At 38.6% G+C, this 26,478-nt stretch overlaps 1 protein-coding gene across 2 annotated transcripts in view; it reads left to right on the top strand.

The window, feature by feature from the left end:
- The window catches only part of DISP1 (dispatched homolog 1 (Drosophila)), a 206,324-nt gene extending 182,772 nt beyond the window's left edge, over window positions 1-23,552 (top strand). For both annotated transcript variants that reach the window (XM_012001000.1, XM_012000999.1), the window contains 6 exons: window positions 219-248; window positions 7,842-7,965; window positions 8,737-8,864; window positions 9,231-9,328; window positions 12,115-12,212; window positions 19,945-23,552. In XM_012001000.1, the coding sequence (XP_011856390.1) occupies window positions 219-248; window positions 7,842-7,965; window positions 8,737-8,864; window positions 9,231-9,328; window positions 12,115-12,212; window positions 19,945-23,529 (4,063 nt within the window). In that variant the 3' untranslated portion in view covers window positions 23,530-23,552. The remainder of the gene's footprint in view (window positions 1-218; window positions 249-7,841; window positions 7,966-8,736; window positions 8,865-9,230; window positions 9,329-12,114; window positions 12,213-19,944) is intronic.
- Window positions 23,553-26,478: the final 2,926 nt, after the last annotated feature.

Genomic DNA, 26,478 nt, shown 5'->3' with positions numbered 1-26,478 from the left:
CCTCCTGAGTAGCCACTTGAGTTGTCTCTACTGGTATGTAAAGTAGCCAACATTCATCGTTTAAAATCTCTCAAATAGATTGCCTTTTTTTTTTAATGCTTCCAGGATTCTTTGTAATAGAGATAACAAGTAAAATGTTCAATACATATGTAAAGCCTTTGTTTATGTTATGATGCTTTGTTTTTGATCATTTTTCCTTTGTTTTTTTTTTTTTCCAGACCATCCAGACCTTTCAAGTTGCCAAAAAGGTAAAGTAATCTGGGTCATCTTATTAAATAATAAACTTACCTGCATACTTTTTCCAGTCTAGTATTTTCTCCATATTTTGCTGTTCTTTTCACTTTCCTCATTCATGTTTTTATGAAAGAAAAAGAAATTCCCATGAGTTGGCTGCTTGAGGAATTCCATATCTCCAAAAGTGGTTTTAGTGTTAAGGTAGATTTCTAACCGTATTAAATTCTATTTGTGTCTAGGGCTAGGTGCAGTGGCTCATGCTTGTAATCCCAGCACTTTGGGAAGCCAAGGTGGGTGGATCACCTGAGGTCAGGAGTTTGAGACCATCCTGGCCAACATGGCAAAACCCCATCTCTACCAGAAACACAAAAATTAGCCAAGCATGGTGGCACGTGCCTTTAGTTCCAGCTACTCAGGAGGCTGAGGCAGGAGAATCGCTTGAACCTGGGAGGTGGCAGTTGCAGTGAGCCAAGATTGTGCCACTGTACTCCAGCCTGGGGGACAGAGTGAGACTCTGTCTCAAAAAAAAAAATTATATTTGTGTGTAAACATTTATATTTGTTTATTTTGCATTCCTTCCTTCTATGGATTGGCTTCTCAGTGGCTTACTTAGTGAGGAAAGAGATACTGTTCTGCCAACTACCAGGACTTGAATTCATGGCAATTTATTTCAGAGGGGTTGTCTTTCTTTTTAAAAATCTTGTTACCAATTCCTTTATGTGGAAATGTTTAAGGCTTATCTTTCAACAGAGAAAATTTTAACAAGATAAGAGTTCCTTAAAAAAGCATTTTCTCATCAGATGTTTTTACACATTGTAATTCCAGATATAATGTCATTACACTTAAGAAATTCTAAGCGATCTTTGAAATTCAGTTGCCAAAGAAGCTCAGATGCTGATAACACTGATGCCTGCCTCAAGGGAGTTATCCTCTCTTTGAAGTGAAATTACTACATAAATATTAATTAGGAAACTATCCTTCTATTTTAAAAAAATATATTTTTTAAATTGTGGTAAAATATACATAATAGGCCAGGCGCAGTGGCTCACGCCTATAATCCCAGCACTTTGGGAGGCTGAGGCAGGCAGATCACTTGAGGTCAGAAGTTTAAGACCAGCCAAGGCAACATGGGGACACCTGTGTCTACAAAAAATTACAAAAAGTTAGCCAAGCATGATGGTTTGCACCTGTAGTCCCAGCTACTCAGAAGGCTGTGGTCAGAGGATCTCTTGAGCCTAGGAAGCAGAGTTTTTACTTAGCTGAAATACACCACTGCACTCAAGCCTGGGTGACAGAGCCAGACCCTGTCTCGAAAAAAAAAAAAATATATATATATATAGAGAGAGAGAGAGAGAGCACGCGCGCACACACATTCATATATGTTATATATAACATAGGTTTATGTGTTATATTCAACAGGTTTATATGTTATATATAACAGGTTTATATGATAGTTAAAACATATTGACATACTTTAAATGTTATAACATGTTTATTTGTTATATGTGTTGTATATATAACATGTTTATATTTGTTGTATATATAACATATATGTTGCCTTTTAACCATTTGTAAGAGTACAGTTCTTTGGCATTATGTAATTCATATTGTTGTATAACCATCACCACCATCCATTTCCAGAACTTTTTTTCTCTTGTAAAACTGAAATTCTATATCCATTATACATGAACTCCCCATTTTCTCGTGCCCCCGGGCCCTAGCAACCATCATTCTGCTTTCTGTCTCTATGGGTTTGACTGCTCTAAGTACCTCGTATGAGTCGAATCCTACAGTATTTGTCCTTTTGTGACTGGCTTATTTCACTTAGTATGATGTCTTCCAGGTTCATTCATGTTGTAGCATGTATTAGAATCTCCTTTTTTTAAGGCTGGAATAATATTCCATTGTATGTATATACCACATTTTGTTTAACAATTCGCTTTTCATTTTTGCAAAAAAACAAGAGAGAAAGAAAGAATAAGGGAAAGAGGTATGCAAGTAAATATGGCATATTAAGAAAACGAATTTCTACTTTTCTATAAATAGGGTTTTTCAAATGACTAAAAATTTTACTTTGAAAAAATTCATTTCTTTCTCTGTTATTAAATTGGTATTATTAAAACAAAGTTATAATTTCTTTTAAGTATATATGCATATAACTATAACTTCTCCAACAAAGCCTTTCCTGATTCCCCTTTCCCACCTTGGCTGGAACTTATTGCTTCCCTTATTGAATTCACAAAACATTTCATCTGTACGCCTCTAAAAAACACATATTTTTGGACAGGCACAGTGGCTCATGCCTATAATCCCACCACTTTGGGAGGCCGAGGTGGGCAGATCACGAGGTCAGGAGTTAGAGACCAGCCTGGCCAACATGGTGAAACCCCCATCTCTGCTAAAAATACAAAAATTAGCTGGGTGTGGTGGTGGGTGCCTGGAATCCCAGCTACTCAGAGGCTGAGGTGGGAGAATTGCTTGAACCCGGGAGGTGGAACTTGCAGTGAGCCAATATCATGCTACTGCACTCTAGCCTGGGTGACAGAGCAAGACTCCATCTCAGGGGGGAAAGAAAAAAACAAAAAACACACACACATATATATTTTTTTAACCTGTCTTGTAGATATTCATGTGCCTGTCTTATTTTCTGTATTAGGCTGTAAATTCCCTGAGGGCAAGATCCAAGTCTGCCGTTTTTGTATTTCCAGAATGCCTTGCATCCTTACTGCTTAATGCTAAATGTTGGATGAATTTGTTACTTCACAAGACAAAAAGGGTTGTATATTCTTTTTTTTTTTTAATTTTCTCAAACTTCAATCACTCTTCCCACTAAGTTGATAGTTGATGCCACTGGAAAAGTTATGACTTAATAACATTTTGAAATGTCTATCTTTAAGGGACAAGAGGAATAAGAAAGAGCTATTCAGGGAAACAGAAAGGGATAAACCAAAAGGGAAAGGATTTTTAGGAAGAAAGGTAGCTAACAGTGTTAAATTCTGCTCAGGTCAAGGAAGATCAAAACCAATAACAGTTAGTTGACTTGGGCAGTTCAGAAGAGTCAGGAGAGCAAAAGCCAGGCTGTAAGGGGTTAAAGATCCGGTGGTTGGTGACGAAAAGGAAGCCTCTGGTGTGGGGACTGACTTACACCATCTGAAACATGGCTTTCTGCTCAGAGGAAAGAGAAGAAAGAAGAGTGTTTTGAGAAAGGCACCAAAGAGCAAGGAAAAAAAAAATCTTTGTAAGCTAAGAGGAAAATTTATTATGGGGGAATGTTATAATATAAATGACCCACTTAAAATTGGCCCCTATTTTAATGTCACTTGAGCATAAGTTGGCTCTATAAGATACTTCGTTTATTTGTTTTAACAGTTATTTCTGATCTGTTTCCAGAGTAAACCCAATAATAAGGTGACTGAAAATCTCTGACTATGTTTGAGGGGCTTCCACTGAGTAGCAGTGAAAACTCCAGCATGGCCATAACACCCTGGACCAGAATGCCAGGCAGCATGCCTGCTAACTCAGATCCACGGTTCACCCACAAACACGTTTCATTACCTCTGCTGCTTCTGTTTCTTCTTCTGTAAAAGAAGAACGAGCCCTTCAGATCTGTCTCCTATTTGAGACTTAACCTATTGAGAAGATGATGTGAACTTGCATACCGCAGTGCCCTGTAAAGAGCTGTGGGCCCTAACCTCAGCAGCTAGTGCAGCAGTAGGGCCTCCGGAAAAACGGTCTTTCACTGGAAAATGACTACCTGCTGTAAGCCAGGTGTTACAGAGGTGGGCCACATTTACAGTTATATTGTGGTGTCTAAAGATTTTCAATATTAGAGCAGGTGGATGAAAGACAAGTATTATTTGATATGCAGAAGAATATATGATAGTTAAAAGAATGGTTCCTTTGAAAATTCTTCTACTGCACATGTGGTCCACTTTTCAAAGAGAATAATGCACAGGATATGGAGATATATATATATGTGTGTGTGTGTATATATATATATAAAACATCATCAAATATATATATATTTGTGAGATTTATAGGCCATTTTTAATTTCCTTTACTTCTCCAATTTTCCTACTTTATTGGATTTTTATCTTCATATTACAACCATTGTCTGGATTTCATATTGCGCATGCAACTCTGTTTCCCATGTGGTACCCACAGCTATACTGTATCTTTGCACAGATAGCAGGAGGAGTAGAATTAGCCTCAGCAATTTTGTGGTGTTGAGGAGAAATACTTGTTTGAGTAAAATTTACTCAGAATGATTGGACTTTCCCCCGTGGTGTGTTATATACTCAGGATGGTGATCCCATTACTTAAATGTAAAGTTGTCTCTAGGAAAGGTTAGCGTGGGAAACATCGGGCGTGTAAGGAAGTGGAATTATAGTAAGCAAGGTTAAACGTGTTTGGAAGAAATGTGCTGAAATCACTAATGCCATAAAGTTTCCATATGTAGTCAGTGCACGTATATGGTATGTAGCAGTGCTGTAAAATCAAAACCAAATGTTTTCAAAGGGAAGAAAAGCAATTATTGAATGGGGCTTTTAAGGTTGTTATACATGTGTGTGCAGATTTTGAAGAATACAAAATAAAAAATCATTATATGGGTAAATTAAACCACAGTATGAATACTAAGCAATTTGGGGCCTATTGCCCTCTATTGATAACGTTAGTAGGTAAAAATGCATAACTTCTGATTCATTTGAGAGAAAATGAATCCATTTAAAATAAAGTGTAATGAATAATTGTATAAGCCTGGGGCCATTTTCATTTCACAGGGCTGATATTTTAATGGTCTAAAATGTAAAGGACTCTTTTTAAGTCTGAAGCAATGAATGTAGTCTCAAATGTGCTATTGAGACAGAGGACTTTATGGCTTCAAAACTAGTTACTTTCATCTTAGTTTGCATTTGGTGGAGGAGGAAATAAAGTAAGGAGAATGTTTTTGCACAGGGTGTGTCCTAGAAGTGTGAAAGCTTCTAGCCACTTGGTGTTTACATTTGAACAACCACAATCAGCTTATTGTCACTTATATGTTTTTATTATATTCAGAATTATTCTAAACGGTTATTCTGTCTTATCTAGCATCACTTTTCCTGAATGAGTTTTTAAATCCAAAATTTGCAGTCTAGTGAATAATGTTCAAATTTAGAACCCATATGACTTTGCATAGAGAAATTAACTATAAGTAGGGCTAGGAATGTTTAATTTTAAGTTTTGGGAAGCATTTGTGCCAAGTGTAGTTATTCGTAATGTTCCTAGTTACTCTTGTGTCTGAAGAAAGAAATGACAGCCCAGAGATTAAAAGGCCTGACACTAGAACCAGACTATCTAGGTTCCTAGTTTTGTGACGTTGAATAAGTTCTATAACTTGTCTATGCCTTAGTTTCATCTCTAAGGGTTGTTGTGAGAATTGAACGAGATGATAATTTATGTAAAGCATAAGAGCAACTGGTATTCTGAATAAGGGCGAGCTTGTATTTATTTATTTATTTTTATAAGATTTCTCCTTTCCTTTCTTTCGTTTTCCTTCCTTCCTTTATTGCTTCTTTCTTTTTTTTTTTTTTTTTTTTTTTTTTTTTTTTTTTTTTTTTTTTTTTTTTTTTGACAGAGTGTTGCTCACCCAGGCTGGAGTGCACTGATGTTATCTCTGCTCACTGCAGCCTCTGCCTCCTGGGTTCAAGTAATTCTCCTGCCTTAGCCTCCCAAGTAGCTGGGACTACAGGCGTGTGCCACCACGCCTGTATTTTTTGTAATTTTTTTGTATTTTTGTAGAGCCAGAGTTTCACCATGTTGGCCAGGCTGGTCTCAAACTCCTGATCTCAGGTGATCTGACTGCCTCAGCCTCCCAAAGTGTTGGGATTACAGGCCACTTATAAAGCCACTGCGTCTGGCCTTATAAGATTACTTTAAAAGAGCAGCAGTGAAAAGTGCCTGTGCACATGCTCCCTTAAAGCATAATTACGCTATATTTTAATATCCTTACTAGAATTATAATTTGAAGCAAATATCCCCACAAAGCCAGATCGATAAAGTTAAGACATCAGATTATAAAAATTGGCAGTCTATTCTTAGAGACATATAGTAGCTTTCTTTTCAGACTGACATTTAGAGCCACCAGAATTATTTGTAACTACTAGCATGATTTTGAAGAAATAACTCAAAAATATATGAGTAAGAATCCTATTTCAAATGAGCCAGAAATAGCCATTGTAGCAGCCAAATGAGCTAACATTGCTGAGAATTTGAGAGTAGTGGTCCACAAGTTAAATATTTTGTCTTGCTTTTCTTCTAATAAAGATTCAAGAAACCAGAAGTTTGCAGGATGCAATTTGAATTTTAGAAAAAGTTCAGTTTAGTCAGCTGCTGTTGGGTACTTAGCTCATATCAAGACTTGGAAGTGTCAAAGTAATAACGTGTGATCCAGGACCTCATGGAAGGAATACAGAAACAGATCTTTCAATTTGAGGTAACAAATGAGGGTGTGGGAAGCACATCTGGAAGAAAGGGCCCGGTGGTAGGATTTGGTAATAGAGACAGTTCCCCACATGTGGGAAGAGACTAAAGCCAGATTGTAGTAGCTGGAGAGTACAAGCACCAGGTGTTTGTTCATTTAGTCAGTAGATACTGATCACCTTCCACCGATAGTACACTAAAGGAATCCGACAAGAATTTCTGCCCTCATGGAACTCACATATCTAGTCGATATGTTCACTGTAGTTTTAGCTAGAAGGAAAGTTACAGGTTTGTGGGAAATGTTTAGTTTGTTTTTGTTTGTTCATTTGTTTGTTTGTTTTTTGAGACACAATCTCACTCTGTCACCCAGGCTGGAGTGCAGTGGCACGATCTCGGCTCACTGCAACCTCCGCCTCCTGGGTTCAAACGATTCTCGTGCCTCAGCCTCCCGAGTAGCTAGAACTACAGGTGTGCGCCACCATGCCCGGCTAATTGTTTGTATTTTTAGTAGAGACAGAGTTTCACCATGTTAGTCAGAATGGTCTCGAACTCCTGACCTTGTGATCCGCCTGCCTCGGCCTCCCAAAGTGCTGGGATTACAGGTGTGAGCCATCGCGCCCAGCCCTCAATTTGGTTATTTTTAAGATTTGCACTATATGAACCTGTTTATAGATTGAGTTCTTCTTTAAGAACTGTGAGAGTAAAGGTGTGGAGAAAGGGAATAACTAGAGCAACAAAAGTTCTGGAAGACACTGCATAGAGAATGGATCCTCTGTTAAAATTTATTTTCTTTCCACTAATGAAGTGCGTATTTTATATCTTTTACAGGCATAGATGTAGATATAAAATGTTATTTGTCATATATGAACATTATTCTGACTCTCAGTAGCCTGTGGCATAAAGTGCTACTCGATCACAAAAATGAGGGGAGAATGATCTTGTAACTTTCTACTACAATTACATACAAATACTTATAACCCCATTAGATATTGTATTGATAAATACCTGTATTTGGTCTACAATATGAGGATTTAATAAATTGCTCTCTTAGGTACCAAAAATATTTCTGCAAAGGGCCTTCTTTGTGCCTTCTTTGTGTTTCTGTAGTTATGCAGCCCTGATAGCTGACACTTCTTTGTGTTTTGTAGTTATGCAGCCCTGATAGCTGACTGGCCAGTGGTGGTCTTGGGCATGTGCACCATGTTCATCGTGGTCTGTGCCTTGGTTGGAGTATTAGTGCCAGAGCTTCCTGACTTCTCCGATCCATTGCTGGTGAGTAGCATTTATGTTTTCTTTAGCCTAAAATCATCTTCAAATATTGTGTATTTTAATACATGTTGCCTTATGTTATTTAGTAACCCATTTCTTTAAAAACCTTCTCAAGCAACAGTTCTCTTTCTGAAAAGTAAAGACATTACTTTATCTGTATTATCAGGTTGTTAAAAGATCAAGGAACTTGCTTACCCTCAAAAATCTGAAAGGTTTGCTTCTTGGTCCCCATGTTTAAGCTAAAAAGCAATAAATTGGAGAATCTGCCTTCTATAAAATTATTCTCATAAAGTCTTTAACACTGTCTCTGTTTTCTCCCAAAGAAGTTAAAGGAATTTCAGTATTACTAACAGATAGCGGAGTCTGTTTTTAAGTAAATGTTTCTCTGGAGTGGAATTATGAGGAAAATATGATCAAGGATAATGAAACACTCTTGTAAAAATACTAACAATGTGTAACATGATTTAATTTTATCATAATTTTTATAAGATAAAAATAAGTATTTACTAAATGCTTAGGCATGAGTTGAAAAGATAAACTTTCCTTAGACATGTATCATACCAAAGAATCAAACTGTTTTGTCACAGCAAATAGGTGATGATTATCATGTCAAGGCATCTTGTTTTAATGCAGTCACCTCTGGAGTAGCTGTGAGGAACTATATGTTCTGTCGAAAGCTATACATTACTTTGACATTGCTTTCCCAAGCTTTCATTGTAACTATACTTAGCCTGAAATGAAATACACTAACGAGTACTTGTAATTTTGCCTTAGGGTTTTGAACCAAGAGGAACAGCAATAGGCCAGAGACTGGTCACATGGAATAATATGGTGAAAAATACAGGATACAAAGCAACATTAGCAAATTATCCCTTTAAATATGCAGATGAACAAGCCAAAAGGTAATCAATTATTTATTTTTATATAACTTTTAGATAAAACATTGCTTAATGAATTCCTCTTAAAATACTGCCTGAACAAAAAATTTAAATGTAAAATGTGTGGCTCAAAATCTTTGCCACTGAATTTGTTTAGCTTGTCATTGTGTTTGAAGATTTTGTTGTAGTAGGATGAAAAGGTGAGATTTTCTTTTTTTTTTTTCTTTTTTAGAAGTGAGAAAATTAATGTTGATTGCTTCTTTTAATCCTTTCAACTTAATATCAAGAACTAAGCAGGTCATGGCTTTGAGGAAGTACTGTTTCCAGTATGCTTATCAGCCTTGAAATAGCGAGAACTTTATTGAAGATCAAATTGTCGTTCCATTTCAGCCATCGGGATGATAGATGGTCAGATGATCATTATGAAAGAGAGAAAAGAGAAGTTGACTGGAACTTCCACAAGGACAGCTTTTTCTGCGACGTTCCAAGTGAGTGGCATCGTAGATGAACACACGCTCAGCGGTTTGCTGGCATTTAAAATTGAACATGATCACAGTCTAGACTGATAGTCGTGTGTGGCTAGTCACACAGCTTCACTGTTGCTGTTGAACCTAAAGAAATTTTGGCTAATTAACTTTTTCTTTTATTTCTCTAGTTTAGTCAACTACTAGTCTGAGTTTATTATATTATTAAAATTAATGAAAAAAGTAATGATTGAGTTTTCTTATTTTAAGGAAGATATAAATCTAATGAAATTCTCGACCTCGCCCAACATTTGAAGTCTTTTTAAACATTCCTTGTACTGTTTATTTCTAGATCAAATACAGGTACATATTTTTGGATTGAACCTTGAAATAATCTGTTGAATTATTTAAAAATCATTTAAAGTTTTGATTCATTCTAAAATGAATCAGAAAATGACTTAAAGTTCTGATTCATTCAAAAAGCAATACTGTATTACGAGCCGTCAGTGTGCTGCCTCATCACTAGGCAGTAGAGGTAGAGAGGTGAAAAAAATAAAGTCTAGAGGTTCAAAGTTTGAATACTTCGGGCCCGTCATATAATACAAGTGAATAAAGCTAGCTAGGTATGACAAGAGAAGTGATGGTGATTGTGGAACACTAAGGAACATCTGCCCTGTCTAAAGAAATCAGCTGCTACTTAGCCGCGACAAAAGATGGGGTTCTAGAAATGAGGACCCAAATGTTGCAAGAACTTGCCAGAGGTCAAAAATCCAGATTTTTTTTTTTTTTTTTTTTTGAAATGGAGTTTTGCTCTTGTTGCCCAGGCTGGAGTACAATGGCGTCATCTCAGCTCACCGCAACCTCTGCCTCCCAGGTTCAAGTGATTCTCCTGCCTCAGCCTTCCCAAGTAGCTGGGATAACAGGCATGCGCCGCCATGCCTGGCTAATTTTATATTTTTAGTAGAGATGGGGTTTCTCCTTGTTGGTTAGGCTGCTCTCAAACTCGCGAACTCAGGTGATCCTGCCGCTTCAACTTCCCAAAGTGCTGGGATTGCAGGCATAAGCCACCGCACCTGGCCAAAAATCCAGATTTGAATGTGGAATCATCAGATCTCTAAATGTTGGCAACAAATTCACTACCCAAAATTTGCTGTAACATGGAGTCAGCCTGATCACTCTGCAGCTGCCAGGGAAGAAGGAAGGCACAGCCTAGAGGACATGAATATAAGTATGTAAGCCATTGATTAGCCATAGTGATTAGGATTGAGGAATTGTGGATAGTGTAATTTCTAATTAAGTAAATATTAACATTAAAGCTCTTTTGATTTCAGCTTTTGCTGTTGTTATTGAAAATCCCTCTTAAATGTATGTTTTCCTGTCTTATTAGAACACTTAATAGAACACTAGATGACTTGATTGGATCATTGATGTTTCTGGAGCTTACCAAGTCTCAGGATCTTTATTTTGATCTCTTACTCTGTATAGTAATAGATAGTAGGAGATTAGGCAGAATCTTATACTGATCCCAGGAAGCAATACATGTTTCCTTTTCTGTCTCTTCTCTTAAAAAACATTAGGAAGTTGAACTCTGGTTACTTGCATGTTCTGGCTGGTTTATTTCTCTCAAAGTGTTACTATATATTACTGCTTAACCAACATCTGTTAGTTATGATCTTAACCAGGAAAAACATTACATTTCAATAGTCAATGCTAAATATTGTCTTATAAGTAGATTCTGCCTTGACTAAAGCTATTACCAACTCTGTGTAAATGAAATGTTTCAGTTTCCACCAGGCTGATTTTGCTCTCCAAAATTAGTCAACATAAGGTAATAGCCAAAACTTCATGATCATAGATAAAACCTTTTCTAATAAAGCTTTTCTCATAAATTTACCAGCTGATTTGTTAGCACAATTAGGCATTTTAACTAACATAAAATTAATCTTCTTTGTTTTATGTGGTTCATATTTTTTAATATGTGGTTCATGTTGTTTCTGTTCTAAGGATACAGAAACAATATTGTTGGGCATCTGTTATCATCTCATTTAATTCTCACAGCTATTTGAGATAGATATTGCTGTCTGCATTTTACAAATGAGGAACCAAGGCTCAGAGAAGTTGTTAGTTGCCTAAGGTCACATAGCTAGTAAATGACAGGACCTGGTTATATCCTAATCTGACTTTAAAGACCATGCATGCTCTTTCTGGTATATCATACAACCTCCCTTATTCAGAAATATATTTTTTGTTAATCTGATTTTCAAAATATTTTTTCTAGATTCTAGTATACCAGAGAGACCATGTACTCAACCGGAATATGGCCAGCATTCTGTACTTAGTTGACTGTTTTTAGTGATTTTAAATAGATCACCCACCATCTTTCCTCTCTAGTTAGCTGCCAGGGAGAACATCCCTGTAATCCATTCTTGGTATTCCCTAGTGCATCTTTTTTTATTATGGTGATGTGTTGTGAAATTAAAAGGGATATATTCAATTAGTTTCCTATTGTAAATTCCTATGGATTTTTCTTCCTATAGTCTGACCAAAAATAGATTTGCTATATATTTCATACAATTTTAAGATGTAGTGAGTAGACAAAGGCTTTGCGCTAAGACAATATTATGGCATTGCTTTTTTTTTTGTTTCTTTTAACATTTTCTCCTGGAATTTATCAAAGGAAAGAATTTCCTGCTGCTAATGAATTGTCCATGTGGTTTCCCAGTTTGAGTTATTTCCGAATCCTGAGTCTTATGAAATAAATGAATAATTTATAAACCTTTTTCTTTCCTTTTTTTTTTTCATATCACCAGGTGACCGATATTCCAGAGTGGTATTTACTTCATCTGGAGGGGAGACATTATGGAATTTACCTGCAATTAAATCGATGTGCAATGTAGATAATTCCAGGGTATGTAAAATAAAACTAAAATCACCTTAGCACAAATAAGGTTGTATTATTGAAACTCCTTTTACTGCTGACCCTGGTGTCTGATCAGATGAAAGTACTTAAGAGACTTACCTACTGAGGAGTAAACTCCAGCAGGCCAGCTTTGCATTCTCTCAGATCCCAGGATCAAAGTGTCCGTGTTTCCTTCTCCAACTTTAAAACATACCATCTTCCTTTTTCTTTCCCATTCATGGTCTCTGGCTGTTGATGGTGTTTTCTGTTATTTCACAGAATATTTCTTTTCAGTATAATATTTAAGACTGTTTTTCTTCTTTTGTTGTATTTTTGATTTCCTAACCTAGTTTCATCGGTCCCTATTTCCTGCCCTGAGGCAATTGTCAGCATCTTAATTGTGCAATGAAATGTCTGCCTCTCTGGCAATCACTGGGTCATTTGGGCCAGTGACCTCAAAGGGAAATTTAGGGAGCAGGCTGGGAAAGGGGACATCAAAGAGCATAAATACAGTATCTATGTAAATGGCCAGAGTAATCCAATCCAGACTGCCCTGAATGCTAAACACCTTGTTGCTTTGGGAGACACCAGAATGCAAGACGACAGGCGCTTTGTCTCTCAGTCTTCTCTAGAGCCAAAAACATGTCAGCATCAGAAAATGTAGTGAGCTTCTGGGTTTGGAAGAGCTGTCAATTTCATATGTTCAGAGATAGTTTCTCTAAATAGAAACTGCTATCTGATGTCACTAATGAACTTGTCCAAGCAAAGCAACTGCCATAAAAGGAACACTTTGTGTTCCCACATAACTCTAAAATGTAAAATAACTGGTTAGTTAAAAATTGAATCATGTGCCCTGCTGAGAGCTAGCCTGACAACCTGATGCAATCACCTGTTCTATCAACAGGAAAATGTCTTAATGAAATAGGCAGTAGAAAGGAAAGAAGAGATCACCCAAACCAGCAGTCTCATTGTGCTAATATGAGTACCTTCTAAGAAATACATATCTTAACCAGGTAACCTAGTTAGTTGGTCCCAGATCTCCCAGATTTACCCCATCCTTCATTCTAAGAGGCTGTACATTCTGAAAATGACTTTCCAATCGACTGAGGTATTGGGATTTTCTGTCAGTGCCATCTTCCTTTCACATAGACAAAACCACAAAAGACCTATAAACAGACCAAAGTTTCTTAATTGGTGATCAATCTTTATTTGTGATATTTTCTTCTACAGCTATCAGTTCCTTATTTGAAGGCTATGAACCTGTTTCTCCTTGTCATGCATTAGGATACTACTTTTACAGAAAGTTAACTCTAAAGTTGTAAATGTGTAGTGATATTTACTATGTGCAAGATTTTATGCTGGGTACTTGTACATCATTCACAATGGATCTATGACCTTGGAATTTATAATGTGTTTTACACGGATGATAAATTAAGCTTAGAGAAGCTAAGCCAGTCTGGTTACTTTATAATCACACCTTGGATGAGTGCAGTTCATTAACTTCTATCCCTTCTTGTCCTCATTCTTCTACCTTTGGTTGATCTTCAGACCTTCCCTTTCCTGAAGACTCTGAAGTGATTGAATTCACTCAGTTAATTAATAGCTGATATTTAGTGCGTATTTATCATGTGCCAGGAAGTGTTCTAAATACTGTAACACATTATTTCATTTAATCCCGATGACAGTGTTATGAATTAAATACTAAATAGCCCATTTTTTAGTTGAGGAAAGTTCACATCTGTGGTCGGGCACTTCCAGGATTGGAACCCAGCCAAGTTGAACTCCAGAGTCTGCCTTTACCCACCCTGCTTTATGCTTCTAGTGAGGAAGATACCTCCCCCATTTTGTTTCCTTATACAGTGCCATTTCCCACAGAAATGAAGCTTAAAAAGTCATTGTGGTCCGGAATAAGTATCCTTTTTTTTTCTTAAAGAATTTATTCTAGCAATTTATTCCATGAGTGCATGTTAGACTCTGAGACTCAAAAGCCAGTAAGCAATAGTATGCCATGATGGGTTTCATAAATAAAAGTAGTATATTATTTCATCTCTCTCTCTCTCTCTCTATATATATATATGTATATGTATATATGTATATATTTGTATATATATATTTGTAACTACCTCAACATGATTTATGTAGATCGATGGATGATAAAAATCATCATGTTGAGGTAGTTTACAGAAAAGCATATGCAAAGGACAGGATACATAAGTTGAATGAATTACATGAAGGGAAAACAATGGGAGGAAAATAATAAAGCTAAGATGAGATTTATAATAATGCACACCCCACAATCTTGTACATTTGCTCATGGGAGCTGCAAACTTATCTCTAACCTCCCAGCAGCCAGAGCAAAAAGAATTTCACAATCAGTAACAAAAGTCATAAAAATAGGGTAACAAATTTGTTTTTTAGAAGCCCAGCTTTTCCTCCTGCTAAGACAGGAGGAGACAGTTCCCCCATAGTCTTCATAAAAGAAGTGTGATGCTGTATACAAAATTGTTAACAGCATGCTTAGAAGAGATACAATATTAAAGTTCAGCTGATTTGCAAAACATAGGTAGGGTAGTAGCAAGAAAACATTATATAGCGAAAGCATTTCTATAAGAGATCAAAGCAATGGAGTCTAAGTATGTGGCTTTCTAATGGTTTAGCTTGTTGCATTTGCATAATTTAGACTATCTAAAGGAATAGATGTACTCTGCTTGTCTAAGTCTGTCTTTCTACCGAGTTGATGATAAGGATTGGACAGCTGTGAGTTTAAGTTTGTAATCCCTGGCAAGAACAGGACAACTACATGTTTTTAGTACATACTTTGTAAGTCACCAACTAAGAGCATTATCTATTTGCTTGGGCAGTTAATTAGGAAGAGAGTAGTATTGTGGTCCTCTTGTGAGAATTTGAAAACCAGACTCAAGACACATGTCAAAATGAATGGTTGGTATGGCCAATTATAAATCCATACCAACAAATGAATAAATAGGTGATCAGAGCCCCAAAAGTCTACCTTAAAGAGTGTGGTTATCATTTTAACTTGTTAAATACTATTTTTACCAATTATAAACACCTTTGTATTCTAGTCTCAAACTCTATGAACCTGTAATAAACCTTTCTCATAGAGATGATATATTCATCTGCTATCTTAAATAATAACTATTGGTTAACAGTTCGGCTTTCAGATTATTACGGTACCTTTTTTTAGTCTCCCAGTTCAAGACACTGTTAGGATTTTTATTTGTTACAGTGGTTTGAGCCGAGTTGTCCTAAGACTACTTGGCAGTTGTTCCTCTCCCCCAGCCCCCAGATCCTGGTTGTTATATGGAAGCACTTGATTATTAACAACTCTGAAGTTAAATGGGGCACAACCAAGTGATAGCAAGCAGAAGACCTTAATTGTTGGGGGGTTGACTCCAGAAAACGTCTGGTAATTAGTATAACATCCCAGTGAGACCAGATGTTTCAACTGTCGCCTGCCTGTGTTTACAGCACATTTAGTTCAAACTCTAGATTTTCTTTAAATTACATGCCATTTATACTCATAATTCAGACAGCATTGGTTTCCAAAGTGAAGTGCTTCTGTTTCTGATCCTGTTTTCTACCTCCTAACAGAAATGCTTGTTTTCTTACACACTTTCAAAAGGAGCTTCAGTTGATTCCCCTGCTCTTCTTCATTGCCTCTTTCTACCCTTTGACATCCTAAAGGACACACTCGTGTCATTAGTAACCAGAAGTGAGTCTCTGTAATTTTGACTGCTGGAAACCATTTACTTGTTCTGTAGTCTTTGTACAATGTAGAAGTTGGAGCTCTGAGGACTCAGCTTGTAAAGGGATTTGAAATTTGGTGTCAGAGACTGTTTACTAGGGTGACTTTTGTGAACAGCTGGAAAACTCCTGAAGCTTAGAAGATTCCAGAAACATGTTTTCCTATTCTTGTTTTAAAGAGGGCTACAGAGCCCTTGTTTTTTGTTTTCTCCCTAGGCTCCCCTTAAATGTTTAATACATAGGGAGCTTTGTTACGCAGGGAGGAGGGTCCAGCAATCAATTGAACCTGGTATTAAGGGCTTAATTTTCCTCCCTTTTGTTCTTTTCTCAGCTTCTTAAAATATCTTCAACTTAGCCAATAGTTTTAAAAGGTAAGGTATCATTTAAAACTCTCTGCTGGTTTCTTCTTTTTCTCTCTTCTCTTCCTTTACCCTCTATTTTAAGTCAACTCCACCCCTGCCACTATCTAACTAGGGAAGTGCACAAAGACATGTTATAACCACATAAGCACAATGGTTCCCCTAAGCACCCATCTTGTGAATAACTAGAATTAGAAGGGCTATATTCCTCATGAGAGTTATAAGAAGTTGCTTCCACTAACTCCATTTTTATTTTTATAAACTTCAAAGATTTTGAAATTATTCATATGAATCCCTCTTCCAAAAATATGGCAAAAACATATCTGTTCTGTGTGAAGACATGCCTGCTTTCCAGTCTCTTCAAGCCCCATAATATAATACATGCTTCTGTGTTTCTATATCTCAGTCACATGTGACTAAGGTAGTGCCATTGTCACATCACACTTACAGACTTGGGTACTTGCTCTGTAGGTCACCATAAGCCCTTACATATAATACCATACTTCTCGCTTTGAATTACAGTTATTTATGTTTGTGTCTGATTTCCCTGTCACACCGTGAACCATTTGAGAGGAAGGACAACTGTGTCTTCCTCATCTTGTGTAGATGCTCAGTAAATTTGCTTTTGAATGGATGAATAGATCAAGAACATATGACCTTACTCCATAAAAGTATAGACAATTCCTTGAACTCCATTCCTTTAAATTCAGAGTGCTGGCATCCAACTCAGAGTAGAGAAAACCAGTCATGATGTCTTTTCTCTGTCCTTGTTTCTTACCCCGTATGCGTTCTCGAAAACTGGTTTCCCAAAGGTTGAACATCAATCAGTACCATCTTTCAATTGGAGAATTGGCTCCCCAGTGACTTACTAGCACTTGTTTTTAATAGCAGCCATCAAAATAGTATTTAGTCTGTGTTTATAATGTCTAACTTCTTAATCTTTGGTCAACTATACACATCTAAAAATGTGCTATTATTTGAAAAGATTATTCAAGGACAGAATTCTATGCTTTCTCTCCCAGTTTTACTTGGCAACTCCATGTCCTTTATCTTTGACATTTGATTATTTCAGCAACTACAGGTCATTTTCCTTCTAGCTGATAATGGATTTTCACAATGGATACAGTTCATTTTCTTCCATCTGAAAACTGTCAGACATTGGGGTTGTATTACCTTTCATTCAGTTCATCAAGCTGACCCTAGTGGTTTGTATGTTACTTCTTTGTAAGGCAAAACTGGTAATCTGCCATGAAAACCAGTGAGATGCCATTCCAGGGTTTCCTGTTGTTAGGTGGTTCATTTTTCCCTAAGTTAGCATATGTGAATGTTTTTACCTGGAAACAGTCAAGTATGAATTATCCTAGTTTATGGGACGTCTACGATTGTTCCTCAAAAATGAGCTTTAAAATGAAGCCTTTGTTAAAGTAAATATTATTTTAGTACATTTGAACAATAACCTTTTGGGTTCATTTTTCTTTACCCTCAATAGCGTTATCTTTAGAAAAACAAACAACTTTTTATTATGTAAATCCTCCAGCATATACAAAAGTAGATAAATAGGGTAATGGACTGTTGAAATAGGTCACCCAACTTCCACAGTTCTCAACACGTGGCTAGTCCTGTTTCATCTACACCCCACCCCCACAGGATTAATCCCAGGAAAGTATCCTGGTAAACAGAGTTCAGGGATCATAGGTAACTTGGTTCTTGGGTAAGTCCAACTTCTAAAGAGGTGATTCATGCCAGCTGCTGCTCTACTTTGAGAAGACATTTCACTATATGATTGATAAAGCCTAGTTTAATCAAGGTAGAGAGTGTTTTTAATCCTACTAGAAAAAAAAAATACTCACTTCCTCTTTGAACTTTGGAGTTTCTTGCCTGTAACAGCCTTTGGTAAATAGAGATGAGGGAAACTGATAGGACCAGGTCATCTTTAGTTCTAGTTCTCCTAAAGAGAACTCTCTGGTCAGGCTCAGGAGAAGAGGAATATTTCTTATTCTCACCTCAGAGAAGAGGGGCTACTCATCTAATTTACAGAGTGGAATGGTACAGACTTTACCATAATCTAGCAAACCAGTGATGGAACAATTTTTCAGTTTTTTATAACAATAGCCGTAAGATGGAAAGCCTTCTCCTGGAACAGTGTTTTAAATGAAATACTTCCCACACCAAATCCAGAATTATCATACTTGCTAATATGCAGCAGGCCCTCATTTACCAAAAGAGAAAGTTCTCCAAAAAAGGATTTTTGCCAATTTGAATAAACTTCATGGAAGAAATAATTAAATTCTTCAGCATTTATTTTATTGTATATACCAATTTAAAAATCAGATATAAATCATATTTTAATCTAGAAACATTGCCCTTTTCTACTCATACTTCAGGAAACAATTTTATTCCAGACTTTTATGCTTCTTTTTTGGAGATGGAGTCTCACTCCGTTGCCTAGGCTGGAGTGCGGTGGCACAATCCCAGCTCACTGCAACTTCCGCCTCCTGGCTTCAAGCGATTCTTCTGCGTCAGCCTCCCATGTAGCTGGCATTACAGGCACGCGCCCACCACGCCCAGCTAATTTTGTATATTTAGTAGAGACGAGGTTTCACCATGTTCGCCAGGCTGATCTCGAACTCCCGACCTCAGGTGATCCACCCGCCTCGGTCTCCCAAAGTGCTGGGATTATAGGCGTGAGCCACCATGCCTGGCCGATGCTTCTTGACATCAGCACTTTTGATATTACTGAGGTCACTTTTTGATTCACCAAGCAGTTTTTGTCTTAATCTGTTTGGGCTTCTATGGCAAAATACCTCCGACTGGGTAATTTATAAACAACAAAAATTTATTTCTTATAGTTCTAGAGGCTGAGAAGTTCAAGATCAAGGAATTAGCAGATTTAGTCTGGTGAGGACCTGTTCCTCATAGATGGGGCATTCTATGCGTCCTCATGGACTCTTATAAAAGCACTACTCCCATTCATGAGGGCTCCTCCCTTGTAATTTAGTCACCTCCAAAAAAGCCACACCCCCTAACACACTGGGGATTAGGTTTCAACTTGAATTTGGGAGAAGCACAAACATTCAGGCCAAAGCAGTTCTCTAGGGAATATCATCTTTGCTTCTAACTGTTGATTGAAATATAGTACTTTAGTCACCAACAATTTCATGCTGATAACCAGAATTTTAGGCAAAACCACAAATTTGTATCAATTGTACAGTTGTTTTCTTCATCCTATACAGGTACATACCTAAGCTGCACAACCTGTCCACTTCATTGCTTTTTAAAGTGACTTTTAAAAGTCTTGTTGACTAAGTAGGTGTTAATTTGATCTCCTTTTGTAAACAAAACTAGCATTGGTTGAAGTTGTTTCACACTTGCATGTCATCCCCAAACAGTAGTTTTTAATTCAAAATAAAGTAACCTAAAGGGCATCCTGTAACATGAGGCCATTTAGGGGGAAATTTCACCCTGTTTTCAAACTGATTCCTAATTTAAGAGGATAATGATTTAGCTTTTGTAACTTTCCCTGTCCCTCAAGGTCACCTTAGTGCAGACCTTTCCAGTTGTGAACGATTGTGAACCAATTTAAACTGTAGTCCTTCTGCTTGTCTCTATCTCTGCAGATCAGATCTCACCCCCAGTTTGGTGATCTCTGCCAGAGGACCACTGCTGCCTCCTGCTGCCCCAGCTGGACACTGGGAAACTACATCGCCATTCTGAACAATAGATCGTCCTGTCAGAAGATAGTCGAGCGAGACGTCTCCCATACCTTGAAGCTGCTTCGGACTTGTGCCAAACACTACCAAAATGGCACTCTCGGGCCAGACTGCTGGGACATGGCAGCCAGAAGAAAGGACCAGCTCAAGTGCACCAATGTGCCACGCAAATGTACCAAGTACAATGCCGTGTACCAGATCCTCCATTACTTGGTGGACAAAGACTTTATGACCCCAAAGACGGCTGACTATGCCACGCCAGCTTTAAAATACAGCATGCTCTTCTCTCCCACAGAGAAAGGGGAGAGCATGATGAACATTTACTTGGACAACTTTGAAAACTGGAACTCTTCTGACGGCGTGACTACCATCACCGGGATTGAGTTTGGTATCAAACACAGTTTGTTTCAGGATTATCTTCTAATGGATACTGTGTATCCTGCCATAGCCATTGTGATTGTCCTTTTAGTCATGTGTGTCTACACCAAGTCCATGTTTATCACTCTGATGACAATGTTTGCAATAATCAGTTCTTTGATTGTTTCCTATTTTCTCTATCGTGTAGTATTTCACTTCGAATTTTTTCCTTTTATGAACCTCACTGCCCTTATTATTTTGGTTGGAATTGGAGCAGATGATGCTTTTGTCCTGTGTGATGTTTGGAACTACACAAAATTTGATAAGCCTCATGCTGAAACCTCAGAAACTGTAAGCATCACCTTGCAGCACGCTGCCCTCTCCATGTTCGTCACCAGTTTTACCACTGCTGCTGCCTTTTATGCTAACTATGTTAGCAACATTACAGCAATCCGATGCTTTGGAGTTTATGCAGGGACAGCTATTTTGGTGAATTATGTTTTGATGGTCACATGGCTTCCAGCAGTTGTTGTGCTGCATGAACGGTATCTTCTTAATATATTCACTTGCTTCAAAAAGCCCCAGCCCCAAATATATGATAACAAAAGCTGCTGGACAGTGGCTTGCCAGAAGTGCCACAAAGTACTCTTTGCCATTTCAGAAGCATCTCGAATTTTTTTTGAAAAAGTATTGCCATGCATTGTCATTAAGTTTCGCTACCTTTGGCTGTTTGGGTTCCTTGCCTTAACTGTAGGTGGGGCCTACATTGTATGTATAAATCCAAAGATGAAACTGCCCTCACTGGAGTTATCCGAGTTCCAGGTGTTCAGGTCGTCTCATCCTTTTGAGCGTTATGATGCTGAATACAAAAAGCTTTTCATGTTTGAACGTGTTCACCATGGTGAGGAGCTCCACATGCCCATCACAGTAATCTGGGGCGTGTCCCCAGAAGACAATGGCAATCCACTAAATCCCAAGAGTAAAGGGAAGTTGACGTTAGATAGCAGTTTTAATATCGCCAGCCCAGCTTCCCAGGCATGGATTTTGCACTTCTGTCAAAAACTGAGAAACCAAACGTTCTTTTACCAGACTGATGAACAGGACTTCACCAGCTGCTTCATTGAGACGTTCAAACAGTGGATGGAGAACCAGGACTGTGATGAGCCTGCCCTGTACCCATGCTGCAGCCACTGGAGCTTCCCCTACAAGCAAGAGATTTTTGAACTGTGCATCAAGAGAGCTATCATGGAGCTGGAAAGGAGTACAGGGTACCATTTGGATAGCAAAACCCCAGGGCCGAGGTTTGATATTAATGATACTATCAGGGCAGTGGTGTTAGAGTTCCAGAGTACCTACCTCTTCACACTGGCTTATGAAAAGATGCATCAGTTTTATAAAGAGGTGGACTCATGGATATCCAATGAGCTGAGTTCGGCCCCTGAAGGCCTCAGCAATGGTTGGTTTGTCAGCAATCTGGAGTTCTATGACCTCCAGGATAGCCTCTCCGATGGCACCCTCATTGCCATGGGGCTTTCAGTTGCTGTTGCATTTAGTGTGATGCTGCTGACAACTTGGAACATCATCATAAGCCTTTATGCCATCATTTCAATTGCTGGAACGATATTTGTCACTGTTGGTTCTCTCGTCCTGCTGGGTTGGGAGCTAAATGTGTTGGAATCTGTCACCATTTCCGTTGCCGTTGGCTTGTCTGTAGACTTTGCCGTCCATTATGGGGTTGCCTACCGCTTGGCTCCAGATCCCGACCGAGAAGGCAAGGTGATCTTCTCTCTGAGTCGCATGGGCTCTGCGATTGCCATGGCTGCCCTGACCACCTTCGTGGCAGGGGCCATGATGATGCCCTCCACAGTTCTAGCGTACACCCAGCTGGGCACCTTCATGATGCTCATCATGTGTATCAGCTGGGCTTTCGCCACCTTCTTTTTCCAGTGCATGTGCCGGTGCCTTGGACCACAGGGGACCTGTGGTCAGATTCCCTTACCTAAAAAACTACAGTGCAGTGCCTTTTCCCATGCCTTGTCTACAAGTCCTAGTGACAAGGGACAAAGCAAAACACATACTGTAAATGCTTATTTAGATCCCAGGGCCCCCAAATCTGAACTGGAGCATGAGTTTTATGAATTAGAACCTCTGGCTTCCCACAGCTGCACTGCCTCTGAGAAGACCACTTATGAAGAGACGCACATCTGCTCTGAATTTTTCAACAGCCAAGCAAAGAATTTAGGGATGCCTGTGCATGCAGCTTACAACAGTGAACTCAGCAAAAGCACTAAAAATGACACTGGCTCTGCCTTGTTACAGCCCTCTCTTGAACAGCACACCATGTGTCACTTCTTCTCTCTGAATCAGAGATGTGGCTGCCCAAATGCCTACAAACGCTTGAAATACGGCCCGCACTCTTGCCAGCAGATGGGGGACTGCGTGTGCCACCAGTGCGCTCCTACCGCTAGCAGCTTTGTCCAGATCCAAAACGGCGTGGCACCTCTGAAGGCCACACACCAAGCTGCCGAGGGCTTTGTGCACCCCATCACACACATCCACCACTGTCCCTGCCTGCAGGGCAGAGTAAAGCCAGCTGGAATGCAGAATTCTCTGCCTAGGAATTGTTTCCTCCAGCCAGTGCAGCACATTCAGCCCCAAGAAAAAACTGGCCACACCAATGTACACAGTCTTCAGAGAAGCATAGAAGAGCATCTTCCAAAGATGGCAGAGCCATCATCATTTGTCTGCAGAAGCACTGGATCATTTCTCAAAACGTGTTGCGACCCCGAGAATAAACAAAGGGAACTCTGTAAAAATAGAGACATGAGCAATATGGAGAGCAGTGGAGGGACTGAAAACAAGGCAGGAGGGAAAGTGGAGCTGAGCTTGTCACAGATGGATGCAAGTGTGAACTCAGAACATTTCAATCAGAATGAACCAAAAATCATATTTAATCATTTAATGGGGGAGGCTGGTTGTAGGTCCTGCCCAAATAATTCACAAAGCTGTGGCGGAATTGTGAGAGTGAAGTGCAATTCTGTGGACTGTCAGATGCCAAACATGGAAGCCAATGTGCCTGCTGTATTAACACACTCAGAACTTTCTGGTGAAAGTTTGTTAATAAAAACACTATAATAAATACAGCATTCAATTCAGAACCAGTGCCTCAGTTATTCTTTTAACATGGAAGTAAAATCCAGAAGCTTAGAAAAGAAGCCCAAAAATACAGCAACAAGCATGTTTCACATTAACAATTATAGAATATTTTTATATTCCGTAGGAACAATAAACTTACAAATCTGCTGAGTCCGTTAGGTTATTAGATTGGATGATTGGATAATTGTTGGATTTTATATTTTCAAAAAGTATGGTTGTTTTTTGCATTTATGCCCAGCTTGAAATATAGAAATATATAAATATTTATATATTTATATCTCTTTCTACACTCCCACTGCAGTGAACTGGAGGTTTAAAGTTTGAATTAAAGTTTCTGTTCTCCTGGGCCATCATATTCACCTGGTATCCTCATTCTAGTGTATTTTGTGGGCAGTGATCAGGACTTCGGATCGCTCAACACGAATACTAGGAATTGCTCTAATTTTAATTGAGCCACTTCATTTGGGATCCAAAAACTAAACAACATTAAAATTTACATTTTTGGTGAGGCTTCATGTAAAAAATCAATTGCCAAGCACCTTAATAATGCATCCCACATGTCTGCTTCAGTAGACTTTACATGAAGCCAAGAACACCCTTATATCCACACCAGTGTCTTTTCCACTTTAGCCAAAATGTACAGTTGTTCAGTTATTTTAGCTGTTAACCCAGGAGCCATGAGCATCATCTGTGTCAGGCCACAATTACGTTAGAGGCACAGAAGGAAGGGCATGAATGAAGAGATGTGATCACACAAAACAGTGCTGCACTTCCCAGGATACATTGCCTGATACCAGAGACAGATCCAGGTCACGTGAGCATTCAGAGCAAGGGAACTTGGATGAAGTCTTGCTTCCAACTCTGCCCCTGAGGGGCCATGTTTAGAAGGCTTCTTTCTCCTTTGTTAAAGAGTGTCTCAAGACACGTAAGGATTATTTTCTTGTGCAGCTAACACCTGGAAATACTGAGCCTTCAGGCAGCATCTTAAATGACACTTGTGTATCTCATGTTAGATCAGTCGACAGTAATTGAGCTGTTGGAGCCTGCTTTCTGGATAAGGCTTCAGATGACAGCCGTCATCATAGGGTGTCATCTGATCCTTTGTGCATTCCAGCCCCATCCTGGAAGTGTTCCTCTGCATTCTGCTTCCCTCTGGAGTTCTACCTCCAATTTGGTCCTCCGAAGAAAACAGTGGAAATATTTGTAAATACAATGTTCCCTCCAAACGTTATATTGGTTATTTTCTAAGAATAGTTTTCCAAATAGATCTGCATGTTATTCCAGGGCCTGAAAAAAAAGCTGTCAGGAGCAGGAAGGGATCTTATGGGTCATTGACTCCAGCCCACATCCACTAAACCACAGATTTGTTAAGTAACTTTCCAGCTTTTGCTTGAACACTCCGGTGACCAGTAGCTCACTACATGTCTACCTTGGTTGAACCGGAATCTGTTGTCCTGTAGTTTTTCTACCAGTTTGTCCTCATTCTGTTCTCTGAAGTGAAAGCAAACATCCCTCCTGCTAACATTCACAGTTCACTGAGTTCATCCTGTGAACACAGATTGAGCATCTCCACACTGTGTAGCTGAAATACACAGACTCTGATTACACTGCAAGGAGGAGGACCAGCCCCCAGGAGCGTGGATGGCACTCCCGCTAGTTCACACAGGGATGGAAATAACTTTTGCTCAAGTATTACAGCCAACTTTCAGGCAGCGTACAGGGAACTAGACCCTCTAGGTATCTCACATGTTCTGTTGCTAAGCTGCCTCTCCAAACCAGTTAGATTTTTTAACACTGACATTCAGGAATTTTTGTCCATTCCCATCGCACTTAATTCTGTTAGATAAATACGGGATATATGGAGGAGAAGCAACACTTGAAAACAGGACTCACAAACCCAACACTAGAGTCTTTGATTTCCCTCTGAAATGTGTAACCACAAAGTTATGTGAAAATTTAGTGGCCCAAAAGCACTTTTTTCTTGGGCACACACACAGATTGAATTTAAAGGCATTTAAAAAAAAAAAAAAACAATTTGTTTACGGATGACCTAACCTGTAAGACTTTCAGGTAAGCTAAGTGTCATTTGATTTGAAAATGAAGACTAGAGGGAGGAGGGGGAACATCCTATGTCTTCTCCCTGGGTTCCATCAGGGAGGCATGGTTACGGCGCACCTTGCCTGCTCTGGCTCCAGGGGGCTGGAGGGGCCTCCCCCATCCCCCAACCCCCATCCCCCATCTCTGATTAATTACCCTGAACTTTGAATGCAACAGTGAACCCTTTTCACATTTATTTCATCTCCAGATTTGGGACTTTGAATTGACTATGTTTTTCGCAAATGGATTTCTTTTTTTAAAACAAGTATTTATTTGCTGGGGCTAGAAAGTTTTAAGATTTTTTTTTTTTTTTAATTCATTACTGGGCAGCAGAGGATCACTGTTTCTAGTAATGTTTCACAAAAAATTTCATCCAGTCTTCTAGATAATTTTCAAAACAGATAAGAGGTTAAATTATACATAGGGAAAAGATCCCTTTCCTCTGTCTGTGAAATACTTGTAACTTGGAAGGTATTTGGTTATGGAAAGAATTTGCAGACTCACTACAACAGAGAACATCTCTGAGGTTTGAGTCCATGTTATCAAATTTGTTCCTGACTTCCCTGCAAGGTCATTTTTTAAACCCCTATTTTACTGAAAAGTGGAAGAGGCCAAGAGCAAGGATTTTTTCACAGAGACAAGCTGTGTTTGAAATAACCACACCGCTTCATCTGTGTGTATTCATTTCTTGTGTGTAATTGCTGTAAAATGCACATCCTCCTAGAATAATATTCTTTAAAGGTAGGCTAAGCTGCTATTAAATGTTATTGTAATAATCTATGCCTGAGCTTCAATCATTCTAAATTTTTAAACTTTTGCATGGGGTGATGT

This window comes from Mandrillus leucophaeus, unplaced genomic scaffold (assembly GCF_000951045.1).
Source record: "Mandrillus leucophaeus isolate KB7577 unplaced genomic scaffold, Mleu.le_1.0 Scaffold645, whole genome shotgun sequence".
NCBI lineage: Eukaryota > Metazoa > Chordata > Mammalia > Primates > Cercopithecidae > Mandrillus > Mandrillus leucophaeus.
The sequence above is the reverse complement of the archived record's forward strand: the minus strand, read 5'-3'. Positions and strand labels throughout refer to the sequence as shown.